The sequence below is a fragment of the Schistocerca serialis genome, chromosome 9 (assembly GCF_023864345.2).
Source record: "Schistocerca serialis cubense isolate TAMUIC-IGC-003099 chromosome 9, iqSchSeri2.2, whole genome shotgun sequence".
Taxonomy (NCBI): Eukaryota; Metazoa; Arthropoda; class Insecta; order Orthoptera; family Acrididae; genus Schistocerca; species Schistocerca serialis.
This window is the reverse complement of record NC_064646.1, coordinates 92322561-92350369: the sequence shown is the minus strand read 5'-3', so window position 1 is coordinate 92350369 and position 27809 is coordinate 92322561. Positions and strand designations below refer to the sequence as shown.

The 27809-nt window shown below is 40.6% G+C and overlaps 1 protein-coding gene across 1 annotated transcript in view; it reads left to right on the top strand.

Moving 5' to 3' along the window:
• Positions 1 to 25102, top strand: part of LOC126419249 (serine protease inhibitor I/II-like) — a 60067-nt gene extending 34965 nt beyond the window's left edge. The window contains exons 2-3 of the mRNA XM_050086405.1: positions 18242 to 18394; positions 24121 to 25102. Of these exons, the coding sequence (XP_049942362.1) occupies positions 18242 to 18394; positions 24121 to 24236 (269 nt within the window). The 3' untranslated portion in view covers positions 24237 to 25102. The remainder of the gene's footprint in view (positions 1 to 18241; positions 18395 to 24120) is intronic.
• Positions 25103 to 27809: the final 2707 nt, after the last annotated feature.

Here is a 27809-nt window from a genome sequence, read left to right as displayed (position 1 = left end):
GAGGACACAATTGAATTTGTTTGCTCATCATTAGCATTAAAATCATTACTAGTGATCGGCACGCACTGATTATCTGTAATTAGAGGATTATCGCTATTACACTGATTGTCGCAAGTATTATCGGCCAAATTAATTGAGTCGGCTATTTCACTCATTGCACATCGCGATGTACTGTTAACAGTTTTTCGCGGCATTTTTCACAAATGAAAATTAAGCACAAAAATGAAACAAAGACGAAGCAAAAATAGAACAAACAATTACAACAAAGAGCAATAAATTGCCGATGAGCTGTGAAAGAAAGAGTGACAAATTAGTAAATGTGTTGCGCCAGATACAAACTACATTTAAGTGAATAAGAGCAGATATATGACTACTTTTCAGAAATTCACAAAGAAAATACGATCCTGGCCGGTTGTCGCCAAGTACAACCTTCCCACAAAATTTCGTTACCATTTTAGTGTAACCTCAAAACAGAAAAATTCCTAAACCTCTCAATTAAATTGTCGCTCACTTATAACTTTTCAATAATTGACTGTGAATTTAACATGGTAAATTTTGGACGTCAGCAGTGCTGCGTCATGGCCCTGAAAGATAATTCTGAATAAAAAGAGAAAAATTCTTACCTCAATGAAGTCGCCGGATAACGCATATATATCTGCTCTTACAATAACTTTTTTTTTTTTAGCACAGCCCTGTGCAATGCTGGCCGATAGATTTGTCATTTATGAAAGGAAGCAACTGATTTTTCTTTTGCAACAATCGGAATGATCATGGATTGGAGAAATTAGTAAATTCTTTAAATTGAAATGAATGCTTGTTAAAAATTACTTTATATGAGAAAGTTTATTATTAGGACATTTTTGAAACATTTACATGGGAGTTCAGATAACATTACTAGATATGCGCGAGGCTGCTTTTAACCTTATACAATAATACTCGGGCTCCGGCATCGCTGCACCGCGACCGGGCCCGCCAACACGATACACCATACCAGACCAGAGCAGACTGCAGACTAGCCACTAGCAACAGCTTACTGCTACAGCTACACAGTTCCTACTCAGTCAACACTGCTCTCTAGTCAGCGATTCTCTTATACCTTGCATATCGCAGGCAGCGCATGAGCAATACATCAAAATTACATCTGCTTGGACCTCTTTCAACCTTAAAAACCTTGGATCTAGGAAATTTGGTAGATGGTATTTCCCGACATCCGAAAAGTATTCGGCACGGTAACAGAGCAAAGTTTATTAACAAAAGTTGTGACCGGGCAGAATATTTCTGGTAAGGCAGGCCGCAGCACGTTATCCACCGAAGTAAATCTTCAAGTGTGTCTCAGATAAGAGCTTTTGGACACTTGCTATTTATGTTGTTTTTTAAGAACTTGCAAAGAGTATAAATAGCAACCTTACACTTTTCATAGATGATGCAGTTGTGTATAATTAAATACAGTCTGAAAGTCGCAGTAGCAGTCGTCCGAACTTGAAATGATTTCTGACTTACTTGTTAAGCTACTCACATCACATAACAAAGTTACAATTCGTAAGGTTATGAAATGGAATGATCACGAGGGCTGAATCGTCGGAAAAGAAGGTGGAAGACTTCGTTTCATTAACAGGATTATAAGAAAATGCAGTCTATTTACAAAGGGGTTTGTTTACGAGTCACTTTTATTTTCAGTCTTATAATATTTCTCAAATACACTGGTATCGAACGTGTGCAATGAGAAGACACAAATAGTCAAAAGTTTTTTACCCACAGGAGAGCATTACCGAAATGAGAAAACCTAGACTGGTGGAGCTTTGAAAACGTGTCAATTGCCCCTAGAAAACCAACTTTCGAAACACCAAGTACCAGTATTAAGTGAAAGTGGCTCATCATCAGGTACCGTTTTCAAACTGAAGATTACCAGTAAATCAGCAGTCTTTAAATTTTGAAATATATGCTACACTATTAGCAGAGAATGTTTAAATACTAACACTGAAAAAATTTTACAAAAATTTTCTCATTCTGTAATGGCTGGACAAAGAATTAAATCGTGTAATTTTTATTTTCGGGAAATATGGTTTCTAATTTCGTCTTTTCGGGGTCCATATTTATGGGTTGTAAATAAACACTAAAATTTTAATAATTAGTGACATAGCCTCTATTCGCATAAAATGTTTGTTTCAGAAGTAAACAGTGGTGCGTAATTGTCGATTACTCTAGAGACATTTCAGCCATAACAAGAAAAATATTGAGTTAACAGTTTTCGATGCTGCTGAGCGAGTCATACAACATTTTCTTTTGCGAACGCACTGCCATTTGACTGTTTTGTTTAAGTACAACCCAGATTTCGACCTTTTATGCCATTTTATTTTATCTCTTAACATGTTGTTTGAGCTTGATGTTAAGTGTCCTGCAATATATGTTTTTCCTTTAAAAATGGTCAGTTTCCTGAACGATTACAGGACTCAGTAGTAAAGCCTCTTTATAAAAAGGGAGAAAGGGATAATGTAGACAATTTAAGACCTATTTTTATGCCATCAACGTTTGCTAAAGTTCCAGAATGAGATTTTCACTCTGCAGCTAAAGTTATTGAAAAGGATATGTAAGTTTAATGGATCATTTTATATCACATGGTATGCTATCAAATGTACGTTTCGGCTTAAGAAGTTGTTTAACAACTGAAGATGCTATATTCTCTTTACTCTATGAGGTGTTGGATGGGTTAAACAAAAGGTTTCGAACGCTAGGCATATTTTTTTTATTTGACTAAGGAGTTTGATTGTGTTGATCACAAAGAATATGGGGAGCAATTCACAATTGGTTCACCTCTTACTTTAGCAACAGACAGCAAAAGGTCATTATTCATAGTGGTGAGAATGGCTGTGATGTGGGATCTGAGTGATGTACAGTCAAGTGTGGGGTGCCTCAGGGATCGATGTTCGATCCACTTCTGTTCCTTATTTATATAAATGATATGCCCTCTAGAATTGCAGGTAACTCTAAAATATTTCTGTTTCCTGATGACACTAGCTTGGTAGTAAGGAAAGTTGTGTGCCACATTGGCTTGGTTTCAAATAGAGCAGTTCATGACCTAAGTTCATGGCTTGTAGATAATACAATAACGCTAAACCACAGAAATACTCCGTTTTTACAGTTTCTAACACACAATTCAATTAACTGTGACTTTTAATTTCACAATATGGGCATACGATTAGTGAAACTGTTCAAATTTGTATGTTTTCGGATAGATAGTAAACTGTCAGGGAAAGCCCATGTTCAGGATCTTGTTCAAAGACTTATTGCTGCCATTTTTACTATGCGAATGGTATCTGAAGTGAATGAACGTTTGACACGAAAAGTAGTCTACTTTCATTCGCTTATGTCGTATGGTATTATATTTTGGGGTAACTCTTCCCATTCTGAAAGGATATTTTTGGCTGAGAAGCAGGTGTTTCAGGTAATAAGTGAGCAAGTTCACGAACCTCTTGTCGACCCCTGTTTAGAAGTCTGGGTATTTTGACATTGGCGTCTCAATATATATATTCCTTAATGTCATTTCTTCTTAACAATGTAGCTTATGCCCAAGAATAAGCAGCTTTCACTCAGTTAATACTTGGCAGGAATAAAACCTACATCTTGATCGGACTTTCTTAACTCTAGTGCATAGAGTTTGCAGTATACTGCTGCATCCATTTTCAATAATCTACCAGTCGAATTCAAGGCTCTTAGCGGTAGTAAATACGCTTTCAAATCGAATCAGAAGAGTTTCCTCATGGGTCACTCCTTCTATTCTGTCGAGGAGTTCCTTGAAGAATTAAGCTAATTCTTGTTGTATTGTTGCTTGTGTGTACTTAAACTTAAGGCTTGACTTTTTCGGGTTCATAAAAATTTTATTTTTATCTGTTATTAATTTTATGTTGTAATTTCATATACTATCACGTTCCCTAACCTTGAAGATTTGCTCCTCAATTTGGTCCTACGAAACTCGACGTGTAAATAAATAAATAAATAAATAAATAAAAACATAACATCAAATGCTTGAAAATGACATAAAGACTGCGTTTTATTGGAAGGACACTTAGAAGATGTAACAGATCTACTAAGGAGACAGTCTACACTACACTTGTCCTTGAAGGTGGTTCGATGAACCCTCTGCCAGGCACTTAAATGTATTTTCAGAGTATCTGTGTGGATGAAGATGTAAAAGGCCAAACCTGGGTTGTAGTTAAATATACAATAAAACAGCCAAATATTTGTGTGTTCACTTCCTGGCAGATTAAAACTGTGTGCCGTATCGAGACTCGAACTAGGGACCTTTGCCTTCTGCTGGCAAGTGCTCTACCATCTGAACTACCCAAGCACGACTCACGCCCCGTCCTCTCAGCTTTACTTCTGCCAATACCTCGTCTCCTACCTTTCAAACTTTACAGAAGCTCTCCTGCGAACCTAGCAGAACTAGCACTCCCGAAAGAAAGGATATTGCAGAGGCATGACTTAGCCACAGCCTGAGGGATGTTTACAGAATGAGATTTTCACACTGCAGCGGAGTGTGCGCTGATGTGAAACTTTCTGGGAGATTAAAACTGTGTGCCGGAGCGAGACTCGAACTCGGGACCCTTACCTTTCACGAGCAAGTGCTCCACCAGCTGAGCTACCCAAGCCCGACTCACGGCACGTCCTCACAGCTTTACTTCTACCAGTACCCAGTTTCACATCAGTGCACACTCCGCTGCAGAGTGAAAATATCATCCTGGAAATACCCTGCCCAGGCTGTGGCTAAGCAATGTCTCCGCAATATCCTTTTTTTCCGGAGTGCTGGTTCTACAAGGTTCGCAGGAGAGCTTCTGTAAAACTTTGGGAGGTAGGAGACGGAAGCTCGTGGGCAGACGGAAGCTCGTGGGCAGTTAACCACTTGACTCAGCTTGAAACACGAGAATGTTTTATTGATTCACTAAGGTGTACGTCAGGTTTCCAACTGGGAAAAGTAATTTTGTTGCAACTAAGACACAGAAAAAGTAAATGTACACAGTTACAGCCAGAGGATCAGAAAGGATTAACAACAAAAAAAAGTTTTTTCTTTCTTCAGAAAGTAGGTATCTCGGCAAAGAATTAAGATTTCATTTCTACAGATAACTCAACAGTGATTATGATACATTAGCTATAATTTATTTATAAGTCACCGCTGCGTCACATCGCCTCGTCAGTTGGTAAGAGGAGGGCGTCGGTTGATGAAATGAGGACCCAGCAAACGGTTTCACATTTATCATGAAATTTCGCTGCACCCAGCACTTTACTATGGTGCGATACAATTTCAGTTTCTTCACATTGCTTCTGTGTGATATGGTTTACACATGACATAACGCTCATGATGTATGTTATTCAGATATTCCTATATTCCGCTTGCTCCATACAGGAGATGGACAAAAATATTGAAACACTGCGTGGAACACATGTTTGAACATAAATGCACATGCTAGCCGTGGCTGCAGTTTGCGCTGTTGTATATGACCACAAGCGGTACCTGAAGAATGTCCCAAATATGTTGCAAGTGTGTCTCGCCGTCAGGCCAGTATTCAGTGTAGTTGTGAGTGCATCATGTCGGAGTAAAGTGAATTCTAACGTGGGAAAATGGTGGGTTCTCGTATGTTGGATTTTTCTATAGGTAAGGGAGCCGACGTGCTTTCTGTTCCAAGAGACACCTTATCGAAGATGTACACCGCGTATACGGAAAGCAGGAAAACATTGAAGGGTCTCTACATGAGCCACTTCACCATTTTGTTTACCATTTAATTCAATGTGCCCACCTCTAGCACCTCAGTTCTGGGCGCAAATTGTAACCTACACATTTTACTACGATTTTTGGTAATTATCGGAGCCCACATGCTTATTCAATACGTCTATGTACAGTATTTCAGTATATACGTCCTTTCCTCCTTTCACCGGATGAAAGAAAACTGTGAGTGAGAGGTAAATTTCAGTGTCATCTTTTATTCTGCATGCCATTCATTAGGAATAATATTTTCATTTCTCCACATAATTTCCATCCCTCTCAACTGCCTTACTCCATCTTGGAACCAGCGCCTGTATACCTGCACGGTAAAATTCTGGACCAACCTGTTGGAGCCACTGTTTGGCAGCGTGCACAAGGCAGTCATCAACTTCAAACCTTGTTCCACGAAGAGAGTCTTTCTGTTTCCCACAGAAATTATAGTCACATGGAGCCAGGTCAGGACTGTAAGGCGGGTGTTTCAGTGTTGTCCATCCGAGTTTTGTGATCGCTTCCATGGTTTTTTGACTGACATGTTGAAAGGGTCCTGTAGCCACCTTTCATTGCCAACTCTCGTAGTGGTCAAGTCAGCAAAGAGGTTTCCGCTACTTAGGAGAAATCCACCTGCGTTAGGTTGGTGGCGGAAATGGCATCCTGGGGTTTTCCGGTCCACGCGGAGCGTGGAAGAGGCTGGAGAAGCGGGAGGCAGTCTGCCGCCGGTACGGCAAGCGTACACAGCTGTGCTCCAGTTGAAGAAGGGTGAGTTGGACTGACCGCGTGGCGCGTTGTCACATAGAGAGAGGAGCTTTTAGCTTTTGGTCTCGAATTTCGTCTTATATTTACTTGCTGGGTTGCAGCAGGGAATGCAAGGCTTTTGTAGACTTTCAGTTTGATTCCCAATGCAGTCTTGACTTTGATCCGTGAGAGGAACGCAGCACAAGGGAGTTGCATATGTTGAAGTGCCCTCAGATCAGTGTGAGTGTTTATGTGCCTACAACTGTGTGTGTATGCTTCTAATCTTTTCCGGATCTTGGTAATTTTTGTGTATTTGTGAATTTTCTTTGTCTCATGTGATTAAAATTTGGCCACGGTCCATAGAAATTGTCTCCGCGGACCGAGTGGGCACGCGAGTCTGTTATGAAACGTATAGTATTTCACAAGCAATTGTACATAGTTAGCATGCAACAGCAGTCTATAGATGCACTACATCAATGTTTTAAGGAATAAATAATTTTGCCTTCAATCCTATCTTGTGTACCGATGTTACGTCGCCGTTACCTTCGCCATTTACCTTGTAGTTTTCCTTGTTGGCCCACCTATAGCGTTTCCATGTGCACAGGTGTAGTGATTAGTGTCCCTTTTTTTATCTGAAACAAATGCTCTGGATTAGATCGTGTTTTCACGAATCTTGCTGCAGGCTGCACTTACGCATAGTGTTCACGACCTATTTACTTTACTCAATATTTGATTCACGGGAAGAATGCCTGGATCATATTAATAACTACATCCCATTCTTTATCAACGACTTTACAATGAATGTTCTTTTGTGAGTTTTTCTTATTAAAAAATTAAGTAATTTTCCAACTCAGTGCTACTTCTTCTTTGTCGTGTGGCTAGAATTGGTGGCGACCCTATCTTTTATATTGATTTCAGTGTCAAGTAGCATTTTCTTATTCAAAGTGCGCGTGGCTCTTTTAGCTATCAGGATACATTCAAAGGGCGCTTCATGCTTCTTGCACATAGTGTCCTTTTATTCACACTACTTACACATGGCGACCCTGCCAGGATTTCGGTAAACCAGAGATCTTCTGATGCGCAGTGAGGATTAGTCATTTTCGGTTGGATGTGCTAATTGGTATATTGTCTTTCTGCAACACAGAATTTATTTGAATTTAGGATATAGGTGTGCATTTTCTTCCATGTTTTATTTTGTTTATGTGTTACTGTGTAGGCATTGTGATTTGGTATTCCATTGTGTTACAAGTGTGGGTCGATTCTTGTCCTGTGTCGTGTATCGGTGTAATATAGTAAATCTTGGCTGCCTTGTGGGGACTGTGAGTCCATTAGGAGACTTTGGTACTATAATTGAATTTTGGAGCACGGAGTAACTATCCTTATGATGGAGACGGGTAGCTGTTCAGGGAGCCGCGATCGGAAAAACCAGTCAGACAACAACTCTGAACAAGGACGAGATCAGAACGTCGAGTCCGACCAGGAACGAAACGCAGAAAACGCAAGCACAAGTGTTGCCCATCCTGAGCCCACTGTAGTGTTTTCGAATCAGTCGATAGATGCAAATTCATTACAGACTATGCTACGGCAATTACTAGACAGTAATAAAAGGGATATCGAGGAAGCAAATAAAAGATTGAGTAGTGAAATAGTACAGGGTGTTGGGGAGAAACTGGCGATCATTGACCAACGCATTTCCGCCTTAGAAGAGGGGCATCAAGTCATTAGCAAGCAGGTGATGGAGCAAGAAGAAAGGTTCGCTGGGAATATACGTATACTAGCAGAACAATGCCAGAGTGAACAAGCGGCTCTTGAGTCCCGAGTAGGACGAAATTCCGCCAGGGATCTCCGCGCGTTAGCAGAACAATGCCAGAGTGACCACGCGGCTCTTGTGTCCCGAATAGAGGACACTGCGGCTAAGTGCCCGGTCCACCTTAGCGCGCAGTTAGAAACCCTCAGCCAGGCGATAATAGCTCTCGAGCGAGAGCAAGGGCTTACGCAAACAAAACAAGACACGGCCCACCGAGAGATGCGAGAAGAAATAGCCAGGATCTCAGACGCAGTGGCGCGTAAGTCTGACAATAATAGGGAAACGATTACCTCGTCATCAGCGGATGCAGACGAAATACGGTCGATAACGAAATGTCCGCGTGGACAGTGTGAAATAAAAATACGACGAAGAGGGGTTACCGAGGGAATATGTGAGCGCATGGCCGGTTTAGAACTTCACCTAAAAGGGTTAAAGGCCCATGAAGAAAGAAATGAACGAAAGGGCCATTATTCCGACGATGATTCCGGGAACGATGGCGAATTTGATCATCGTCACGATCACGGATCTCGTACCAGGTGGGAACAGCGCGGATCCCCTCAGGAACGTTCGCCAAGGGAAACTCACGAATTTGACCTTAAACATTTTCTGACAGTGAGGAAGTTTGAAGTCTTCCATAACTCGGCTACGGGGATTCACCCGCGGGCCTGGTTACAGCAGTTCGAGTTCTCCCTCCCTCCTACGTGGCCCAGTGCGCACAAAATAGAGTATATGTGCGGCTACCTCGAAGGTGAGCCAGCGGCGCGGATGAGGTCAATTGCACGCAATTGCTACACTGTTGGGGAGTTTCGTCAACACTGCCTGTCGATATATTGGTCAGTGGCAGCGCAAAGTTGTGTAAAACACGGACTCATTATGCTACCAGAGTTAAACAGGTCAAAATTCTCCAGCCCTGTGCAGATGTTCGAGCACATGCTGCAGGCGAATGAACATCTTGACGATCCTTATGGACCTGCAGAAATTATTCGTATTTGCCTGGGAAAGTTTCCAATGCAGTTGCGGCACGTTATCCTTGCAGGACGATGTAAGGATGACGTAGAGGGGTTTCGCAATTTCCTTTTAGAGCTTGAGTGCGATGCGAATGGCACCACGCAGAATTACGGTCAGAGCGCCTACTAGCAGCGGCCGCGCGAGCGAAGCCGCAGCCGTAGAGACAGGTGGCACTCCAGACGTAACGGGTCGCCTCAGAGTTACAGGGCGCGCGAGCGTTGGCAGCGTCGCGATTCCTCACGGAACGCGGGCAGAACAAACGATGCCAATCGTCATCATTCGCCGAGAGTAAATCAAAGACACCCCCGGGAGTTTAGAAGATATGGTAATGAGCAGAGATATTGGAGTAATTATAGCGGACCTAGGAACGGTAGTCGTGACCGACCACAGAATAATTATCGAACAAGCAACAACAGGGGTGCTGTAACCAGTACGGGTGGTCTGCCATTGGGTGTTGAAATTCGTCCCGCAAACCCGCGGCACAATCCGACAAATGCCTCTAATCAAAGGGATCAATGACTGTTGGCTGGCTCGGTTGGCGTCAAACTAAATGAGGACCGGTGCTATTGATGATATTGATGTGCATTTGAATAAAGGAAGACGATATTAGGGAAGATTTGTTGAGGGAGGGCCACAGTATTGGTGTGCCCGCGGTAAACCCAGTCGCCTCTGTTTCGTAAAATTACAGTGTATATTTTCCAATGTTTTGATTCACTCTGGTGTGATTGAAATTAAAGTTTATATTTTCTATCAATTGTAAAGGGTCCCCCAATATATGTGTAGTTATTTCTTCTTGTCAGCAGAAAGGAGTAGTGTTGTGCAGTTTCAAAACATCTGAATGTGAATGATTATGAGGCTCATATGAAGCGTTCCCTATTACAGTAAGATGGCTTTCGTTCTTTGATGACTAAAAAGGTATCGGGTGTGTTGGCGTGGCGAGTCAATGGTCGTAAGGTAATTCTTGATGATAAATTACAGTTTTAGTGTTCTTATTCCCCTTAGGTGAGCATGATTCAGTGAGATTTTTCAAATGTACTGCGATGTTAATGAAGCAACTTGGTGACTTGTAGGTGAAGGACTTGTGTATGAAGGGAGATTAATAGTGTTTGATTTTCCGAGTTGCCATCTTATAAGATATTTGGAAAGTGCAACTTGCCGTCACATACTACTAGGTACGGTTGAGGGCACCAGGATATGAAACCCCAGAAAATGTATATGGAAACAGCTTATAACCTCAAGCAGCTTGATATTTAATAGAGAATCAATGCGACTACCTCCAAGCTAAAACAACATGACGGTAGGTGAGGACCCCTGGGGACATGTGGTAAGTGTGTAATCATTATGAGTATCTTATGATAGCAGTAAGTTGGGTACTCATGGCCCTGGACAATGGATTTCTTTTGACAGTATTTTTTTATGTACTTATAGGACGAAGTGTTTATGTGTTGCTAATAGGATAGGATGATTTTTATTTTCATTTTTATGCCCACTGACTTTTGCATTAGTCTGATGAATAGATGTTGAAACAGTTACCATTCCAGATGTGACTTGAATGAACCTTCTGTGTCTCTTTAATCATAACTTTTATTATGCAATGTCCATAGAAAAGAAGTCTCGGAAATTTTTCACAGATCAGCAAACATGTTCTGCAAACCTTCGAGGAGCAGTCAATGAACAACGATATGAGTATTGGTGTTGAAACGAATATTTTGTTTATATGTGGGAATTGTAGTCGGGCTATATGGTGATGGTGACTAGTACGAGCTGTGTAGATTGTGTGTGAGAGCGTAGTTAGGAGCAGGTAGAGTTTTGTGTCTGTAGTTAGCAGCGGCGCCAAATCCTATCCAAATCCTGACCAAACCTTGTACAAAATCTACCCTAAATGATTGACAGCAGATGTAGTGCTGGAACTATATTTTATAAAAAGGACTTTTTGTTTGTTTGAATATTGGTTATTTAATTTTCTTCATTGTTTTTTTAGTAGTAATGTTAAGAAGGCCCTTTTTGTCAAGTTAATTTTGGGCACTATTCCATGTATTGATCAGGAGTGAGAAACTCCGAAGATTTTGTGGTAATCTGTACACATGATATTTTGTAACGATCCCTGTGAGCGCAGTTCTTAAGTGGGTGCAAGGCCGCCTAGGGAGCCTCCGCATCAGAAAGCACAGGGCTTGGTTCACCGGCAGGCGTTGCCGAACCCTGGTATCAACGGCGAAGCAGTGATGCGGCGAGCGGTCACAGCTGTTTCCCCGTCAGAGGGGAGGGGATGCTGGTCTTCCCCCAGGCGCAGGCTCACACCGGAGCCCGCAGGCGTGTCACCACGGCAGCGCCAGCTGATGGCCGGCGTTCCACCCCATGCGCTAGTCATCTGACAAGCGAAAGGGAAAGTATGACGCACACCAGGCGAGGCCGCCGATCCCTGAGCGCCGCTAGTCCAGACGGCTGTTGCGGTGAGGTAACGGCCACTGCCCGGAAGGACGTGGGTCCCACCACTGACGCATCAGCTGAGACGGTGCAAAGAGGTGATAAGCGGGTCTCAAGCCCGACACCCGCACGAGTTTACGTCGACCTCGATGCGACGCAGAAGAGAGCGTGTCTCCCCATTGACACGACAGGAGACGGGGGCGTGTGTCGGTAAAACACATTCCTCCACAACACACGGACGACGACCGCCAAGCCGCCTTCTCGATAATGAGGCAGGGCCCACAAGTGGCGATGTCCTGCAAATCTGCAACGCCGAACCATCCCACAGTATGGACGCAGAGGGTGGAAACGGGCACGAGGCAACGTCGCGGGGTGCTGTCTAGGATGAACAACCTGGGTTACAACGGACGTTACAATCAACGCCGCTGTGAACTCCCCAGTTCAGTGTTGTGGTCCCCTAGTAGCTTATCCTCCAAGTCGCCTTTAGAAGAGACGCCCACCCCAGCACCTAAAGAGAATACCCAGTGAAACAACCATGTGGCGAAAATGAAAAATGACAGCGTGTCAACGAGTTGATTTCTGGATGTGCTTTTGTACTCATGTCTTATTTTCCATAGGTGATTATTTACCAGCTGTCATACCATTGGGTTCATTAATGATTTTGTATCACTGTATTTGTTGTGAATATTGTATTTTGCACTTTCACTTGCATGTTTTTATATATGTCAGCACCAGATGATACTGCTTTGGTTCGTGATAATGATTTTGTATCATTGTATTTGTTTATATATTTATGTATATTATGTACCTGTTCACCGATGTCTCTATGTTAACTTTTGATAGTTGGTTAAAGCAATTTTAAAATAATATCTCATGGTTGTGGTCGTAGTAGGTCAGATGACATGATGTTAGCGTAGTATATCACGCTTAATTTAATTTGTTCTGCTTGCTTTGCGGACCGCATGAGGTCACAATTATTGACTAAGGTCAGATAAAGCTCATTTGGATATAAGAGATTAATCAACTCCTTTGTGCTGCTGTTTACTGTTGCAATTGTTACTCGTTAGGGTATGTTTGTTTCGAAGACTGTTGGCGAATCTCCTAGCATGGCGAGAAAATTCGCGGCACAGTCTTCTCCGGGACGTTTGGGGTGATGAAAGGGTCCTGTAGCCACCTTTCACTGCCAACTCTCGTAGTGGTCAAGTCGGAAAAGAGGTTTCCGCTACTTAGGAGAAATCCACCTGCGTTAGGTTAGTGGCGGAAATGGCATCCTGGGGTTTTCCGGTCCACGCGGAGCGTGGAAGGGGCTGGAGAAGCGGGAGGCAGTCTGCCGCCGGTACGGGAAGCGTACACAGCTGTGCTCCAGTTGAAGAAGGGTGAGTTGGACTGACCGCGTGGCGCATTGTCACATAGAGAGGGGAGCTTTTAGCTTTTGGTCTCGAATTTCGTCTTATAAAAATTTACTTGCTGGGTTGCAGCAGGGAATGCAAGGCTTTTGTAGACTTTCAGTTTGATTCCCAATGCAGTCTTGACCTTGATCCGTGAGAGGAACGCAGCACAAGGGAGTTGCATATGTTGAAGTGCCCTCGGTTCAGTGTGAGTGTTTATGTGCCTACAACTGTGTGTGTATGCTTCTAATCTTTTCCGGATCTTGGTAATTTTCGTGTATTTGTGAATTTTCTTTGTCTCATGTGATTAAAATTTGGCCACGGTCCATAGAAATTGTCTCCGCGGACCGAGTGGGCACGCGAGTCTGTTATGAAACGTATAGTATTTCACAAGCAATTGTACATAGTTAGCATGCAACAGCAGTCTATAGATGCACTACATCAATGTTTTAAGGAATAAATAATTTTGCCTTCAATCTTATCTTGTGTACCGATGTTACGTCGCCGTTACCTTCGCCATTTACCTTGTAGTTTTCCTTGTTGGCCCACCTATAGCGTTCCCATGTGCACAGGTGTAGTGATTAGTGTCCCTTTTTTTATCTGAAACAAATGCTCTGGAATAGATCGTGTTTTCACGAATCTTGCTGCAGGCTGCACTTACGCATGGTGTTCACAACCTATTTACTTTACTCAATATTTGATTCACGGGAAGAATGCCTGGATCATATTAATAACAACATCCCATTCTTTGTCCACGACTTTACAATGAATGTTCTTTTGTGAGTTTTTCTTATTAATAAATTAAGTAATTTTCCGACTCAGTGCTACTTCTTCTTTGTCGTGTGGCTAGAATTGGTGGCGACCCTATCTTTTATATTGATTTCAGTGTCAAGTAGCATTTTCTTATTCAAAGTGCGCGTGGCTCTTTTAGCTATCAGGATACATTCAAAGGGCGCTTCATGCTTCTTGCACATAGCGTCCTTTTATTCACGCTACTTACAATGTGGCCGTGCATTGTCGTGCAACAGCAAAACATCCTGCTTTTGCCGATGTGGTGGAACACGACTCAGTCGAGCTTGAAGTTTCTTCAGTGTCGCCACGTATGCGTCAGAATTTATGGTGGTTCCACTTGGTATGATGTCCACAAGCAAGAGTCTTTGGGGGGGGGGGGTGAATTTGCTATTTCGTTGATCGCCTCTTCGTCCCTGGTGAAAAATGATGGAGCCATGTTTCATCATCTGTCACAATTCTTCCAAGAAATCCATCTCCAACATTCTCATACTGATCTAAAAGTTCGCTGCAGAGCGTTTTTCTTGTTTCTTTGTGAGACACTGTCAACATCCTTGGAATCCACCTGGCTCAAATCTTTTTTAACACCAACACTTTCAGTATTCTGCAAACACTTCCTTCCCCTATCCCAGCGTAGCGTGACAATTCGTTCAATGTGATGCGTCTGTCAGCAGTCACCAATTCGTAAACTCTCTGCACATTGTCTGGAGTGTGTGCAGTACGAGGCCTGCCGCTGCGAGGACAATGCTCAATATTGCTGTGCCCGCTTTCATCGCGTAACCTGCTTGCCCACCGACTAACTGTACTGCGATCGACAGCAGCATCTCCATACACCTGGATGTTTCCCACTGTCTCGTTTTCACAGCACAGGAATTCTATGACAGCACGTTGCTTCTGACGAACGTCAAGTGTAGCAGCCACCTTGAAGGCATGCTGTGACGGCGCCACTCACGGGATGAGGTTGAACTAAGTTTGAAAACAAGCGGGAAGAATGTATCTACACACTGTATAACTTTCACACATGCAGAATGAAAACTGTATTTTCACAAAAATAGTGTTCATTTCTTTTGGAGTGACCCTCGTAGTTCTGTGGGAGAAAAGGTAGTCTGTTACTGTGGCACAATAGCCAACCGTATAAAGCACGTTCCAGGTAGTAAAGTGGTTTCTGTTCGCCTTGGACGAATCTCTTGTTCAAGTTGGCACCACGCAGTTGGGAGCTCTCTGGCCACTTCCGGAAGAACGAAATGTGTGGGTTCCAAAATGGTTCGCTCGACTGTGTTGGTGGAGATGCGAGACGAACGACACCGACTAAGTGCAAGTGTGCCTATTCATAGTCGATTCATTATCTTATTTTTGTAGATTTCAGCTCAAGTCAAAATTAACGTCTTGCTCTCATAGTTCATCGCTAGTTGAGCAGTACACCGAATTTCTCTTGCTAATTTCGGAACATCATGAGCAGTTGCATTTAGCCACGCATGCAAACCATTGTACCTCTGTACAGACATGTGGCTCGTGATGTATCTCCTGAGTTCTGTTCGTTGTTGATCTCACAAGTATAGTATAATTGAACAGATTTCCGAAACTTGGCTAATTTAGACTTCAGTTCGTCATCTAATTTCCACGAGTCTTTGTTGTCTCACCACGTGTTTAGTAGGATCTGAGAACCTTAAGTTCGCAGATCGTATCTCACAGTAATATATCCTGTCCAACTTGCTTAGCAATTCTGAATTTTACCACTCGTTTTATGCAGAATTTTTCTTTCTGACGACCACGTGTTCAGTGATTATGAGAGTCGCTGCATATCACAGTTGCTTATTCTCGGGCTAATACTTCCAAATTAGTTTCAGAACTTCTTCTATGGTGCGACTATTAACAGTCTCTTGTTATGGGTGAATTCTTGTTCACTTGCTTCGTGCACTCAAGACAAGGGAACGACCGTTTGCCAACCACCTACACACTGGTGAAGTTCTTCTTCATTCTTATATTTGCCCTGAATTTCAATCATGTGTGTATAACTGCGTGAATGTCGCGATTGAAAGATTCTTCTGACCTTTCCATAACAAATAATTAATGATAATTCGTTCTGAGGTCTCCAAAACGCAGCTGCAAAGGTGACTTTTGTAATTCAGCCGAGAATGTTATAAACAACACCAACAATCACCAATTTATTAGTTGTTTACCTTATTAGTTTGTTCAGTTGTTCTTGAACAAACGTGATATTTTTACCAGAGCACTTGCTTGCGTATTCCCTCGCAAGCTTCAGTTTTACGTCCTACATCTGTCTGTTGTGCAACAGATAAACATGGGCAAGTTATTTATTTAATATTTATTCAACTATCTTAATAGTGCGAGGTCTTTCACCCACAGACCCGTCAACATCAACCACTTATTCATAATGTGAACGAAAGTTTTTGGTGAGTCATTGTGACAGACGGTCTTTGAAGAGGATTGTGACGAAAAGTAAAAGGACTAAATCGGCAGAGGCCACTGCAGAACTGAATATCGCAATCGCGAAATCTGTCGGTACCAAGACGAAATGGAAAGATGTCCATTATCTGGGAGCTGCTGGCGAGCTGTAATTCTAAAACCACACTCAGGTTCAAATTCAACTAAACACCTAGGAATTACAATTACGAACAACTCAAATTGGAATGAACACATAGAAACTGTTATGGGGAACGCTAACCAAAGACTGCGTTTTATTTGCAGGACACTTAGAAAATGTAACAGATCTACTAAGAAGACTGCCTACACTACGCTTGTCCGTCCTCTTTTAGGATACTGCTGTGCAGTGTGGGATTCTTACCAGATAGGACAGACGGAGTACATCGAAAAAGATAAAAGAAGGGCAGCACTTTTGTATTATTGCGAAAAATTGGAGAGAGTGTCACTGAAATGATACAGGATTTGGGGTGGACATCGTCAAAACAAAGGGGTTTTCGTTACGGTAAAATCTTCTCACGAAATTCCAATCACCAACTTTCTCCTCCGAATGATAAAATATTTTGTTGATGCCGACCTACGTATGGAAAAATAATCACCATGATAAAATAAGGGAAATCACTGCTCGTACGGAAAGATATAGATATTGGTTCTTCCCGCAGGCTATATGAGATTGGAATAGTAGAGAATTGTGAAGGTGGTTCGATGAAACCTCTGCCAGGCACTTAAATGTGATTAGCAGAATATCCATGTAGATGTAGAATAATTATAATACCCACAACACGAAAACGCATTAGTGAAACCATGAGACTTGGTCTATGGAGCAATTGAAGGGAGTCATTCGGCTGAATGAGTCTTGTTTCACGGTGTTTCAACTTTTGGCCGAGTTTAGATCCCAAGAGCGCGTTATGGAGAAGGTTCGGTGACGATTTGGGTAACCATATGACGCTGTGCCGTGGGCCCCACTATTACTATGCAAACTTTCGTTATCGACATGGACTACACGACCAGTATGGCGAGTCAGGTCCACCCCATGGTACCATGTTTGTTCTCCAGTGGTGACGCTGTGCTGCAATAAAACAAAGCACCTGTTCACACAGGAGCACGAAGATAAACTGTCGCATCTCCCCTAGCTTCGACAGTAAGCATCATGAATATTAATGGGCGCTTGATCCCTACCCACCTCAGTTATCGTTACTTGAAATCGCCACTACGTTTGGTATAAGACTCGCTTGGATGAGCACGATCTGTATTTGAAATTTCCTAGCAGATTAAAACTGTGTTCCGGACCAGGACTTCAACACGTGACCTTTGCGTTTTGCAGGTAATTGCTCTCCCAATGGAGGACTTGAGCATTGCTCACGGCCCGTTCTCCAACTTCCACTTCCGCCAGTTCCTCATAATGATTTGTTGATCAGTTGATACAGTTACATCACAATTAACAAATGGATGGCAATCAGCGATAGACCTCTGCTACCGGGAGGATCGAACTGAGGAAAGAGAGACACAGGAAGTTTCCCAGAATACGGGTCTGTCTGTTATCACAGATTTCATTTCCTGCAATTTTCAGATTCCATGGACAGAACTAACTAATTTCACACACTTAATGAATTTCACATTCAACAGCGTTTCGCAGTTATACTTAAGATACTCTTACTCTTAAAGTAACGATGGCGAGAAACTTCAGTACAGCCCAAGACTGGAGTTTGTGCGACAGACTAACATTAACACGAATGTTGTACCTAGCTACACCAGTTTGTCTTGCATCATAGTCGTCACTTGTTTAGACGCAATTTGTTGTACTGTTCGAAAGGCTGAAGCTCACGGAAGAGTAAGTTAACTAGCTGGAATACCTCGTCCAGTATATGCTGCTGCTGATTGTGGTCACTTTTCTAGGTCCTGAAACGGCGATTGCAGAGAAGCAGCCCACTGAACAGCGCTGCACTCCCAACACGACCTTCAGCCAGGACTGCAACACGTGCTCCTGCAGTGCGGATGGCACAGTGGCTGTCTGCACGAATAAAACCTGTCTGTCGCGCCCCACGAGGGGTGAGTCGCCACTCCGCTACTTCCACCACGTCGTCGTCCCCCTTTTCTTCTTGTTCTACTTCTTCCTCTTCTTTTTCTTCTTCTTCTTCTTCTTCTTCTTCTTCTTCTGTACCGAAAGGCTGTCAGTTTGTTCCATCCCAAAGGCTACATTTCCATAGACTTCGCCTAGCTCTAAGTTCGTGATCTCTGTATTGCACAATTTCATTTAATCAGTCTATAAGAAACCATTCGTTCGATTTTTATAATTTACTTATTTACTTACTTTTTTGCCCAGTGACATCTGCAGTCGTCTATAGTGTTTCTCGAATTAAATACCACCAAGTGTTACTTTTTTGTCAGTGTTGCAGATGAGGCATTGTAGGTTAATGAAATGTAATATTTGCTACTTAACTTTTTGTGACTATCGTATTTTGCTGAGTCCCCAGCATTTAATTTTGGATAAGAATAGATGCCTTGAATATGGTTGAGTGAAATTTTTTTATGCTTGACGGATTTACATTACGCTCTCTCACACAATAAGAAATTCATATAACAATACCACCACTTGCAAAGTAGGTTAGAAATCAGATTAATAATGTTGCTCACGCAGCATATGTTCGCTCTATCGGGCAACAACAAAGTTATTGACTGTGGATGGTATCGTCAGAATGGAAATAATGAAGTCACTGTAAAAAAGTCATTAATTTTGGCACTTATCTTGAATGGATTCCCACGTAGATTTCGCTGAAGTTGTTATGGATCATCCTCTTGATTCTAGGGTGATTCCACTTTGACTGCTAGAAGGTCCAGATCTGTATTTTAGCAATATTTGAAGACCTAACAAATGCGTTTTTCAGGAAATTCTTAATGATCAAACACTTCCAGATCAGAACAATGGTATGGCAGTAATAAGTTTTGACTCGGTGTTCACGATCCACATTTTTATTAAACATCTTGTAAATTCACATATACTTCTCCTTAATTGTCACATCATCAAGAAAACAGTTCTGCATCAATCTTCATATTTTTAATTTCAACTTTAACCAAACACAAGACTTGACTGTACTTTTACAAAGCGAAATAACAACTTAACTTCTGCAAAGTGAAACAAAGACTGCTCTGTGCGCATTCGCACCAAAACGGTTACAAGTCAGTCAAAGATTATGACAGTTTCACAAAAATGAATACACACAAGAACCATACCACTGTAATATATCGATACATCGGAGTACCTATACATTAATAAAACCAAATGTGAATATTGTTACAAAAATATGTCTGTTACTTCCCAGAAAAGTAGTACGATATTACTGGTATCGAGAACTGAGGTTGGAGTGCCGTAATGGTCAAGTAAATAAAGAACCATTACAATTACCAGGAGTTGTTTAAGTAATAAGATACGACTTCAGCGTGTATCTGAAGTTTATTGTCTATTAAATTTTGTACATAAATAGGTAAGTCGATAAAGAATTTTATGTCTGAAGGCCTCACGTATTTCTCTGCCATAGCAAGGCTGTTTGAAGGATAGTTACGTGATACCTCCTTGTGTTATTACACAAATATTTTCAAATTGTGATTGAGTCTCGACATCGAAAAAAGAACGCTAAGAGACGGTCATGAAGTCCAGTTGACAGGACAACAAGTAATTTCATCACATCAGCCAAAGACAAGAAGTCCATTGCAATTAGGGGACCAGTGCCCAATACATGATGAAGACATTACGCTAGATATTGAGGATTGAGTCCAAGACGCATAATCACCCTCTTATAGAATAAAAGAAGATTATTGTTTTATCTCCAACCAATGACGAAATCGTTAAGGACAAGAAACAATCTCGAACAGTACGACTGGGAAATTGAATTCATCATATCTTTTTGAATGGAACAATTCCAGCATTCACCCTAAGCTGTTTAGGGAAACTCCTGAATATCAAAATATATATTGATAGATAGTGACCTGAACACCACCTCTCAATTACGAGAGCAGTCTCTTACAATCACATGGCCTCTTCCCGAGACTGATGCTATTTTCTTAACCAATCAAAAGTTTATTACCGCGGTTTCACGTCTCGTTTGTTGCCGTCAATGACCTGCATTCAAACGGTCTTTGAAGTAAACAAGTGTGTTGTACAAATTCATTCTATGTGAACGATGTATTAAATCTTTCCTAAAGAATTAGTTTTTAGAGACAAACTTGGTATTTCAGTCACATTAATAGCACATTCCACAGATGCAGATTTAAAAGAGACAGTATGCTGAATTTTTTTCGTAATCAGCTACTATGCTACTAAGCTGTATGGGAGTATGGTACGGTTACATCGAGTGAGAAAGATTGATGGTGACAAGCTGCATAAGTAAGTATAACAGAGTGTAGAATAAAATTTCGAATAAGTTTTAGGAATGAGCTCAGATGTAAGAGAGTATCCACAGTGTTATAAAACTAAATTAAAAAAAATTATTCACAGAATTGACCAGACTCGTACTTCCTAAAAATGCACACATGTCAGCCAAGAGAAATAAGGCATCTTAAGTTGCAATAAGCAATATCTCCGCTTTTCTTTTTACAATATGTTGCTACATGTACAGAGATCACTTACAACCCCCTGATATTTACCTGAAGATTACCAGTGATAGTCTAAACAAGACAAAAATCATTACATCTGCTAGTAAAATTGCTAACGTACAGTACATCACTTTTTTCCCAAAATTGAATTCACAGGTTACAAGAGACCAGGCAAGACAGGAAGTACGTATTTGTAGATGCTGAGTAAGTTCCAAGTTGTTGTTGTTGTTGTGGTCTTCAGTCCTGAGACTGGTTTGATGCAGCTCTCCATGCTACCCTATCCTGTGCAAGTTTGTTCATCTCCCAGTACCTACTGCAACCTACATCCTTCTGAATCTGCTTAGTGCATTCATCTCTTGTTCTCCCTCTACGATTTTTACCCTCCACGTTGCTCTCCAATGCTAAATTTCTGATCCTTTGGTGATTCAGAACATATCCTACCAATCGGTCCCTTCTTCTCGTCAAGTTGTGCCACAAACTCCTCTTCTCCCCAATTCTGTTCAATACCACCGCATTAGTTATGTGATCTACCCATCTAATCTTCAGCATTCTTCTGTAGCACCACATTTCGAAAGCTTCTATTCTCTTCCTGTCCAAACCATTTATCGTCTATGTTTCACTTCCCTACATGGCTGCACTCCATACGAATACTTTCAGAAACGACTTCCTGACACTTAAATCAATACTCGATGTTAACAAATTTCTCTTCTTCAGAAACGCTTTCCTTGCCATTGCCAGTCTACATTTTATATCTTCTCTACTTCGATCATCATCAGTTATTTTGCTCCCCAAATAGCAAAACTCCTTTACTACTTTAAGTGTCCCATTTCCTAATCTAATTCCCTCAGCATCACCTGACTTAATTCGACTACATTCCATTATCCCTGTTTTGCTTTTGTTGATATTCATCTTATATCCTCCTTTAAAGACACTGTCCATTCCGTTCAACTGCTCTTCCTAGTCCTTTGCTGTCTCTGTCAGAATTACAATGTCATCGGCGAACATCCAGGTTTTTATTTCTTCTCCATGGATTTTAATACCTACTCCGAATTTTGCTATCGTTTTCATTACTGCTTGCTCAATATACAGATTGAATAACATTGGGGAGAGGCTACAACCCTGTCTCACTCCCTTCCCAACCACTGCTTCCCTTTCATGCCCCTCGACTCTTATAACTGCCATCCGGTTTCTGTACAAATTGTAAATAGCCTTTCGCTCCCTGTATTTTACCCCTACCACCTTTAGAATTTGAAAGAGAGTATTCCAGTCAACATTGTCAAATGCTTACTCTAAGTCTACAAATGCTAGAAACGTAGGTTTGCCTTTCCTTAATCTTTCTTCTAAGATGAGTCGTAAGGTCAGTATTGCCTCAGGTGCTTCAATATTTGCACGGAATCCAAACTGATCTTCCCCGACGTCGGTCTCTACCAGTTTTTCCATTCGTCTGTAAAGAATTCGTGTTAGTACTTTGCAGCTGTGACTTATTAAACTGATAGTTCGGTAATTTTCACATCTGACAACACCTGCTTGCTTTGGGATAGGAAATATTATGTTCTTCTTGAAGTCTGAGGGTACTTCGCCTATCTCATACATCTTCCTCACCAGATGGGAGCGATTTGTCAGGACTGGCTCTCCAAAGGCCGTCAGTAGTTCTAATGGAATGTTGTCTACTCCTGGGGCCTTGTTTCGGCTCTGGTTTTTCAGTGCTCTGTCAAACTCTTCACGCAGTATCGTATCTCCCATTTAATCTTCATCTACATTCTCTCTCATTTCTGTAATATTGTCCTCAAGTACATCGCCCTTGTATAGACCCTATATATACTTCTTCCATCTTTCTGCTTTCCCTTCTTAGGTTAGAACTGGATTTCCATCTGAGCTCTTGATATTCATACAAGTGGCACTCTTTTCTCCAAAGGTCTCTTTAATTTTCCTGTAGGCAGTATCTATCTTACCCCTAGTGAGATAAGCCTCTACATCCTTACAATTATCCTCTAGCCATCCCTGCTTAGCCGTTTTGCACTTCCTGTCGATCTCATTTTTGAGACGTTTGTATTCCTTTTTGCCTGCTTCATTTACTGCATTTTTATATTTTCTCCTTTCATCAATTAAATTCAATATTTCTTCTGTTACCCAAGGATTTCTACTAGCCCTCATCTTTTTACCTACTTGATCCTCTGCTGCCTTCACTACTTCATCCCTCAGAGCCACCCATTCTTCTTCTACTGTACTTCTTTCCCCCACTGCTGTCAATTGTTCCCTTATGCCCTCCCTGAAACTCTGTACAACCTCTGGTTTAGTCAGTTTATCCAGGTCCCATCTCCTTAAATTCCCACGTTTTTGCAGTTTCTTCAATTTTAATCTGCAGTTCATAACCAATAGATTGTGGTCAGAGTCCACATCTGCCCCTGGAAATGTCTTACAATTTAAAACCTGGTTTCTAAATCTCTGTCTTACCATTATATAATCTATCTGATACCTTTTAGTATCTCCAGGATTCTTCCATGTATACAACCTCCTTTCATGATTCTTGAACCAAGTGTTAGCTATGATTAAGTTATGGTCTGTGCAAAATTCTACCAGACGCCTTCCTCTTTCATTTCTTACCCCCAATCCATATTCACCTACTATGTTTCCTTCTCTCCCTTTTCCTACATTCGAATTCCAGTTACCCATGACTACTAAATTTTCGTCTCCCTTCACTATCTGAATAATTTCTTTTATCTCATCATACATTTCATCAATTTCTTCATCATCTGCAAGGCTAGTTGGCATATGAACTTGTACTATTGTAGTATTCGTGGGCTTCGTGTCTATCTTGGCCTCAATAATGCGTTCACTATGCTGTTTGTGGTAGCTTACCCGCACGCCTACTTTTTTATTCTTTATTAAACCTAGTCCTGCATTGCCCTCCGCCACACACCGTTGGGTGGCTTGCGGAGTATAAATGTAGATGTAGATTACCTCTATTCGATTTTCTAAGTTCCAAGTTAACAGTCACAATGGGAGACTGTGTGTAGAAAAATTATACATTTTCTAATATCTTTCCAAATTTTGCTTCCAAACAATATTAAAAGACAGCCAGAAGACGTAGAGTACCTGCTGGAGAAAAGTGTCTGAACGACACCTGTATATTTGTTTCCTGTTTTTCTTGCTGCTAGTAACCCTTTCTCCTCCCTTCGTTTCAGACATTCCGTGTACCCCTGGGACAATGTACAAGGAGAAGTGTAACACCTGTTTCTGCCTACAAGACGGCAAGTCTGGAGGATGCACAAGAAAGGCCTGTCCACCAGGAACCTACTAAAGATGCAGGATGATTCTATCCAGACAAAGCGAGAGAAACTACAAATCAATGGCTGTCTATTAACCATGTGCAGACTCTGTTAGCCTCTAGTTAAAGTTATACACTTAATATTACAAAAAGACTCGGTATTATTGCTTGTAACTGCTGGTGATAATACATTCATTATGATTTTTCGAAGTTTTTTAATGTTTTCACATCAAGGCTGGCTATTGGGATGCTAACTAGACAAGACGACGCACTGTTAACAGATATGTGTAACTTTAAATGAGTCTACTAAGGTAACACGAACTTGTAAAGCTTATGTGATGTTTTGCCTTATTAGTGATTTGTTAACATACAATTTTTAATCATCACTTAAAAAGTACTACGTAATTAATTTTGCAATTTACGGCTTCTGGAAACGAATTATTTCCAAAGTAAGGCAAACGGTTATAACATTTGAAACATCTCACTTTGTTAATTCTTGAACAACACAGTCCCATGTGGCTTGATTTACTCTCTTTTCAGTAGCCATTTGCATCACATGAGAAGCATATTTAAGTGTTTTTACCAGCCAGCCCGCATAAGATGAGTTCGATTTCGAAACCATTCTATGTTAAGTTTTCAGCAATATCTGTCTTACAAAAATGTTATGGAATTTTTTGTTTCTTTTGACTTCTTTTTCAAGAACTGGCTTGTTATACTCATTGTGTGATGCAGAATTATCGAAATAAAAAGAGATATATAATTCTTGTACCCAATACACCTCAGATTTAGGAACAGAAAAAAAGTTATATACAATACTTGTAGCTTGATAGCATTTAGCTGGTCAGAGACTTTCCAATTGATATAACAAGTTTGATATATATGATTTTACAGCCACATTTGCAAACATATTATAATTTGAATACTATCATCAATTACAAGTGACTGGTTTATTCTCGTATTGACAGAGTTTACATGACAATTTGTTGATGTTGACATCCTGGCACAAGAAAAAATAAGAGATGAGCTAAGATATAAACAGTAAAAACATATGAAATTTGGTTTCCACAATTATCAGTAATTAATAACCAAAAAATAAAGTGCCAGTTCTCTTCGATAAAGTAAAATGGGATGTCTAGAAGACTTAGCTTCTGTGGCTTATGTTGGCATTACTGATCCTTCAACACATGTAAACTTTTATATTTTTAAATGTCTTTTAGTGTCACTGGCAATTCCTTAAAGTCAAATTCCGCATTTTTTATTCCAATGTTTTCATCAGAACTATTATTAAAAGCCACAAAACTTTTGTATCACATACAGCTGGCAATAATAATTAAATTTTCTTTTCTAATTTACAGCCCAAGTGTTTTAATTTTGTAGAATGTTTTACATATTTCAATAAACATTTTGAAGTAGACATACATGTCTTCATAACAACAAAATAGTTTTGGAACTACAAATGAATGGAATAAAATGGTACCAAGAGCCATTTAGTCTTAGTGTACGAATAATAAGTGCAGGAGATCGTAATGTCAAGTGTAATGCCTCTTAGAAAATATTATTTCTGTATACTAAAATCGTGTTTCACTTTGTCTAATCTGTAGAATTTGGATCATTTATCTTTCAAATTTTATCAATTTTGTGGATGGAAATAAACTTTTAGATGCCTTAAACTCATGTGGTAGTGTTACAGAAGCATCAAAAAATATGTCAGATTTAGATGGCAAAACTGTAAACTCAGAATGCACATTGACACAAGAAATAAAATAAAGACAGATATGTAAAAGAAAGTGTGTCCCTTAATGGCTTTATGAAGAAATCAGACGCTTCATTCATTTAAAGCTTTTGTAAAGCAAGTAATACACGAAAAATACAAAATTCTACACCAACTATGTATAAATAATACATTAGAATTAATGTAAATTGGCTTTGCAGAAATTATTCTGTACTGATAAGTACTTAACTTTATTTTTATATATGTGCAACAGTACCATTGAGTTGGTGATTATCAACCAATGTTTGTCCAATGACAATTGACTGCACAACCATGTTTTAAAAATAATGTTACATTTTAATCAAATAATAGGCTACATTTCATTCATGCATTTATCAAAAATACTTTATGAGACTTAAAAATTGTCGTTTCTTCTGAAAACTAGTACATTGAGGAGGAACAAGATCTTACACATATAATCTGCTGTAAATGATATAGTAATCCTTATCTAAGACGACAGACATGTAAGTAAAAGAACTAAAGTCTACTTTTCAGTATTTTACTCTTCCAGTGCACATTACTGTGTATCACATTTCAAAAAAATGTTCTTATATTTGTTATATTCTTCTTTCTAACCAAGCAAAACATCAGTCTAGACTCAATAACAATTCTCTTTGTCACTTTATTGAACAAATGTAGTCCATAATTACTGAAAATGTTTGATCACTTTCAGGAAATAGCAAATCACTGGAACATGTTACTAACCATGTAGTTTGCCTTTATTCGCATCTAGTGTTGTATAACTGCAATTGTAACTACTTTAATGTCTCAAAAACAACATTATTCCTTATATGATTGTAATCATTAGTGCATTGTGTACCTATATTTTAGAACATAACTAGAGTCTTATACATTTATTAACTATCCTTTGGTACAGTTCCACTATATTTGAACACCAATACTTTTTACTGTAAATGGAAAAGAAATTACGTACGTTGTTAGATGGTGAACTACATCAGATAACGTCATATTGACCCATCTGGTCTGTAATCTTTTTCTGAAGACTCGTTTCATAGAGCTCTCCATGGTAGGCTATAATGTGCAAGTCTCTTCATTGCTGCATAAATAATGCTACCTACATCGATTTGAAGCTGCTTACTGTATTCAAGTCATGTTATGTCTCTACAGTATTTACCCCAACACTTCCTTCTAACACTAAACTAACAATTCATTGATGGTTCTAGATGTGTCCAATCAACCAACCCCTAATTTTAATCAAATTGCGCGATCAATTTCTTTTCTAATCAGTTCCTTTCACCACATCCACATTTGTTATTCTATTCACCAATCCAGTCTGCGACATTCTTCTGTAGTACCGTATTTCAAGAGTTTCTATTCTCCTCTTGTCAGACCCGTTTATTATCCACGTTTCACCCCCGTAGAAGGCTACACTATAGCCAATGTAAAGACTCTTCTTAAAATTGAGAGAGGACAAGCTACTCTCTCACCTATTTTTCGTATTCCGAAAAGTATTAAAAGTTTCGTTACAACCAGACGCACCTTCAGCGAGACTCTAGAACGTTAACGATCTGAGCAAACGTTGATGTAGCCTGGTAGGACGCTAAAAGCATGAGGTATTTAATGGTTCTTAGCTCGTAGAAACGGCATGTTGGGAGTTAGAAGCAATTGGTGGCGAGCCCATCCATCAGTAAATCTTGCCGGACAGGCCCACAGCCGTCCAGGGCAGACAGAGCAGCCCCTCATCGGGACAGGTCTCCAGCAGAACAATGCTGCGATACATGCATTGGCGCCAGTCGAAGCTTGGGGTGGGGGCCACGGACTGAAGGAACGTGTCTACACAGTGGAGTTGTAAGCCAGGCATTGTGTGCAGGGTA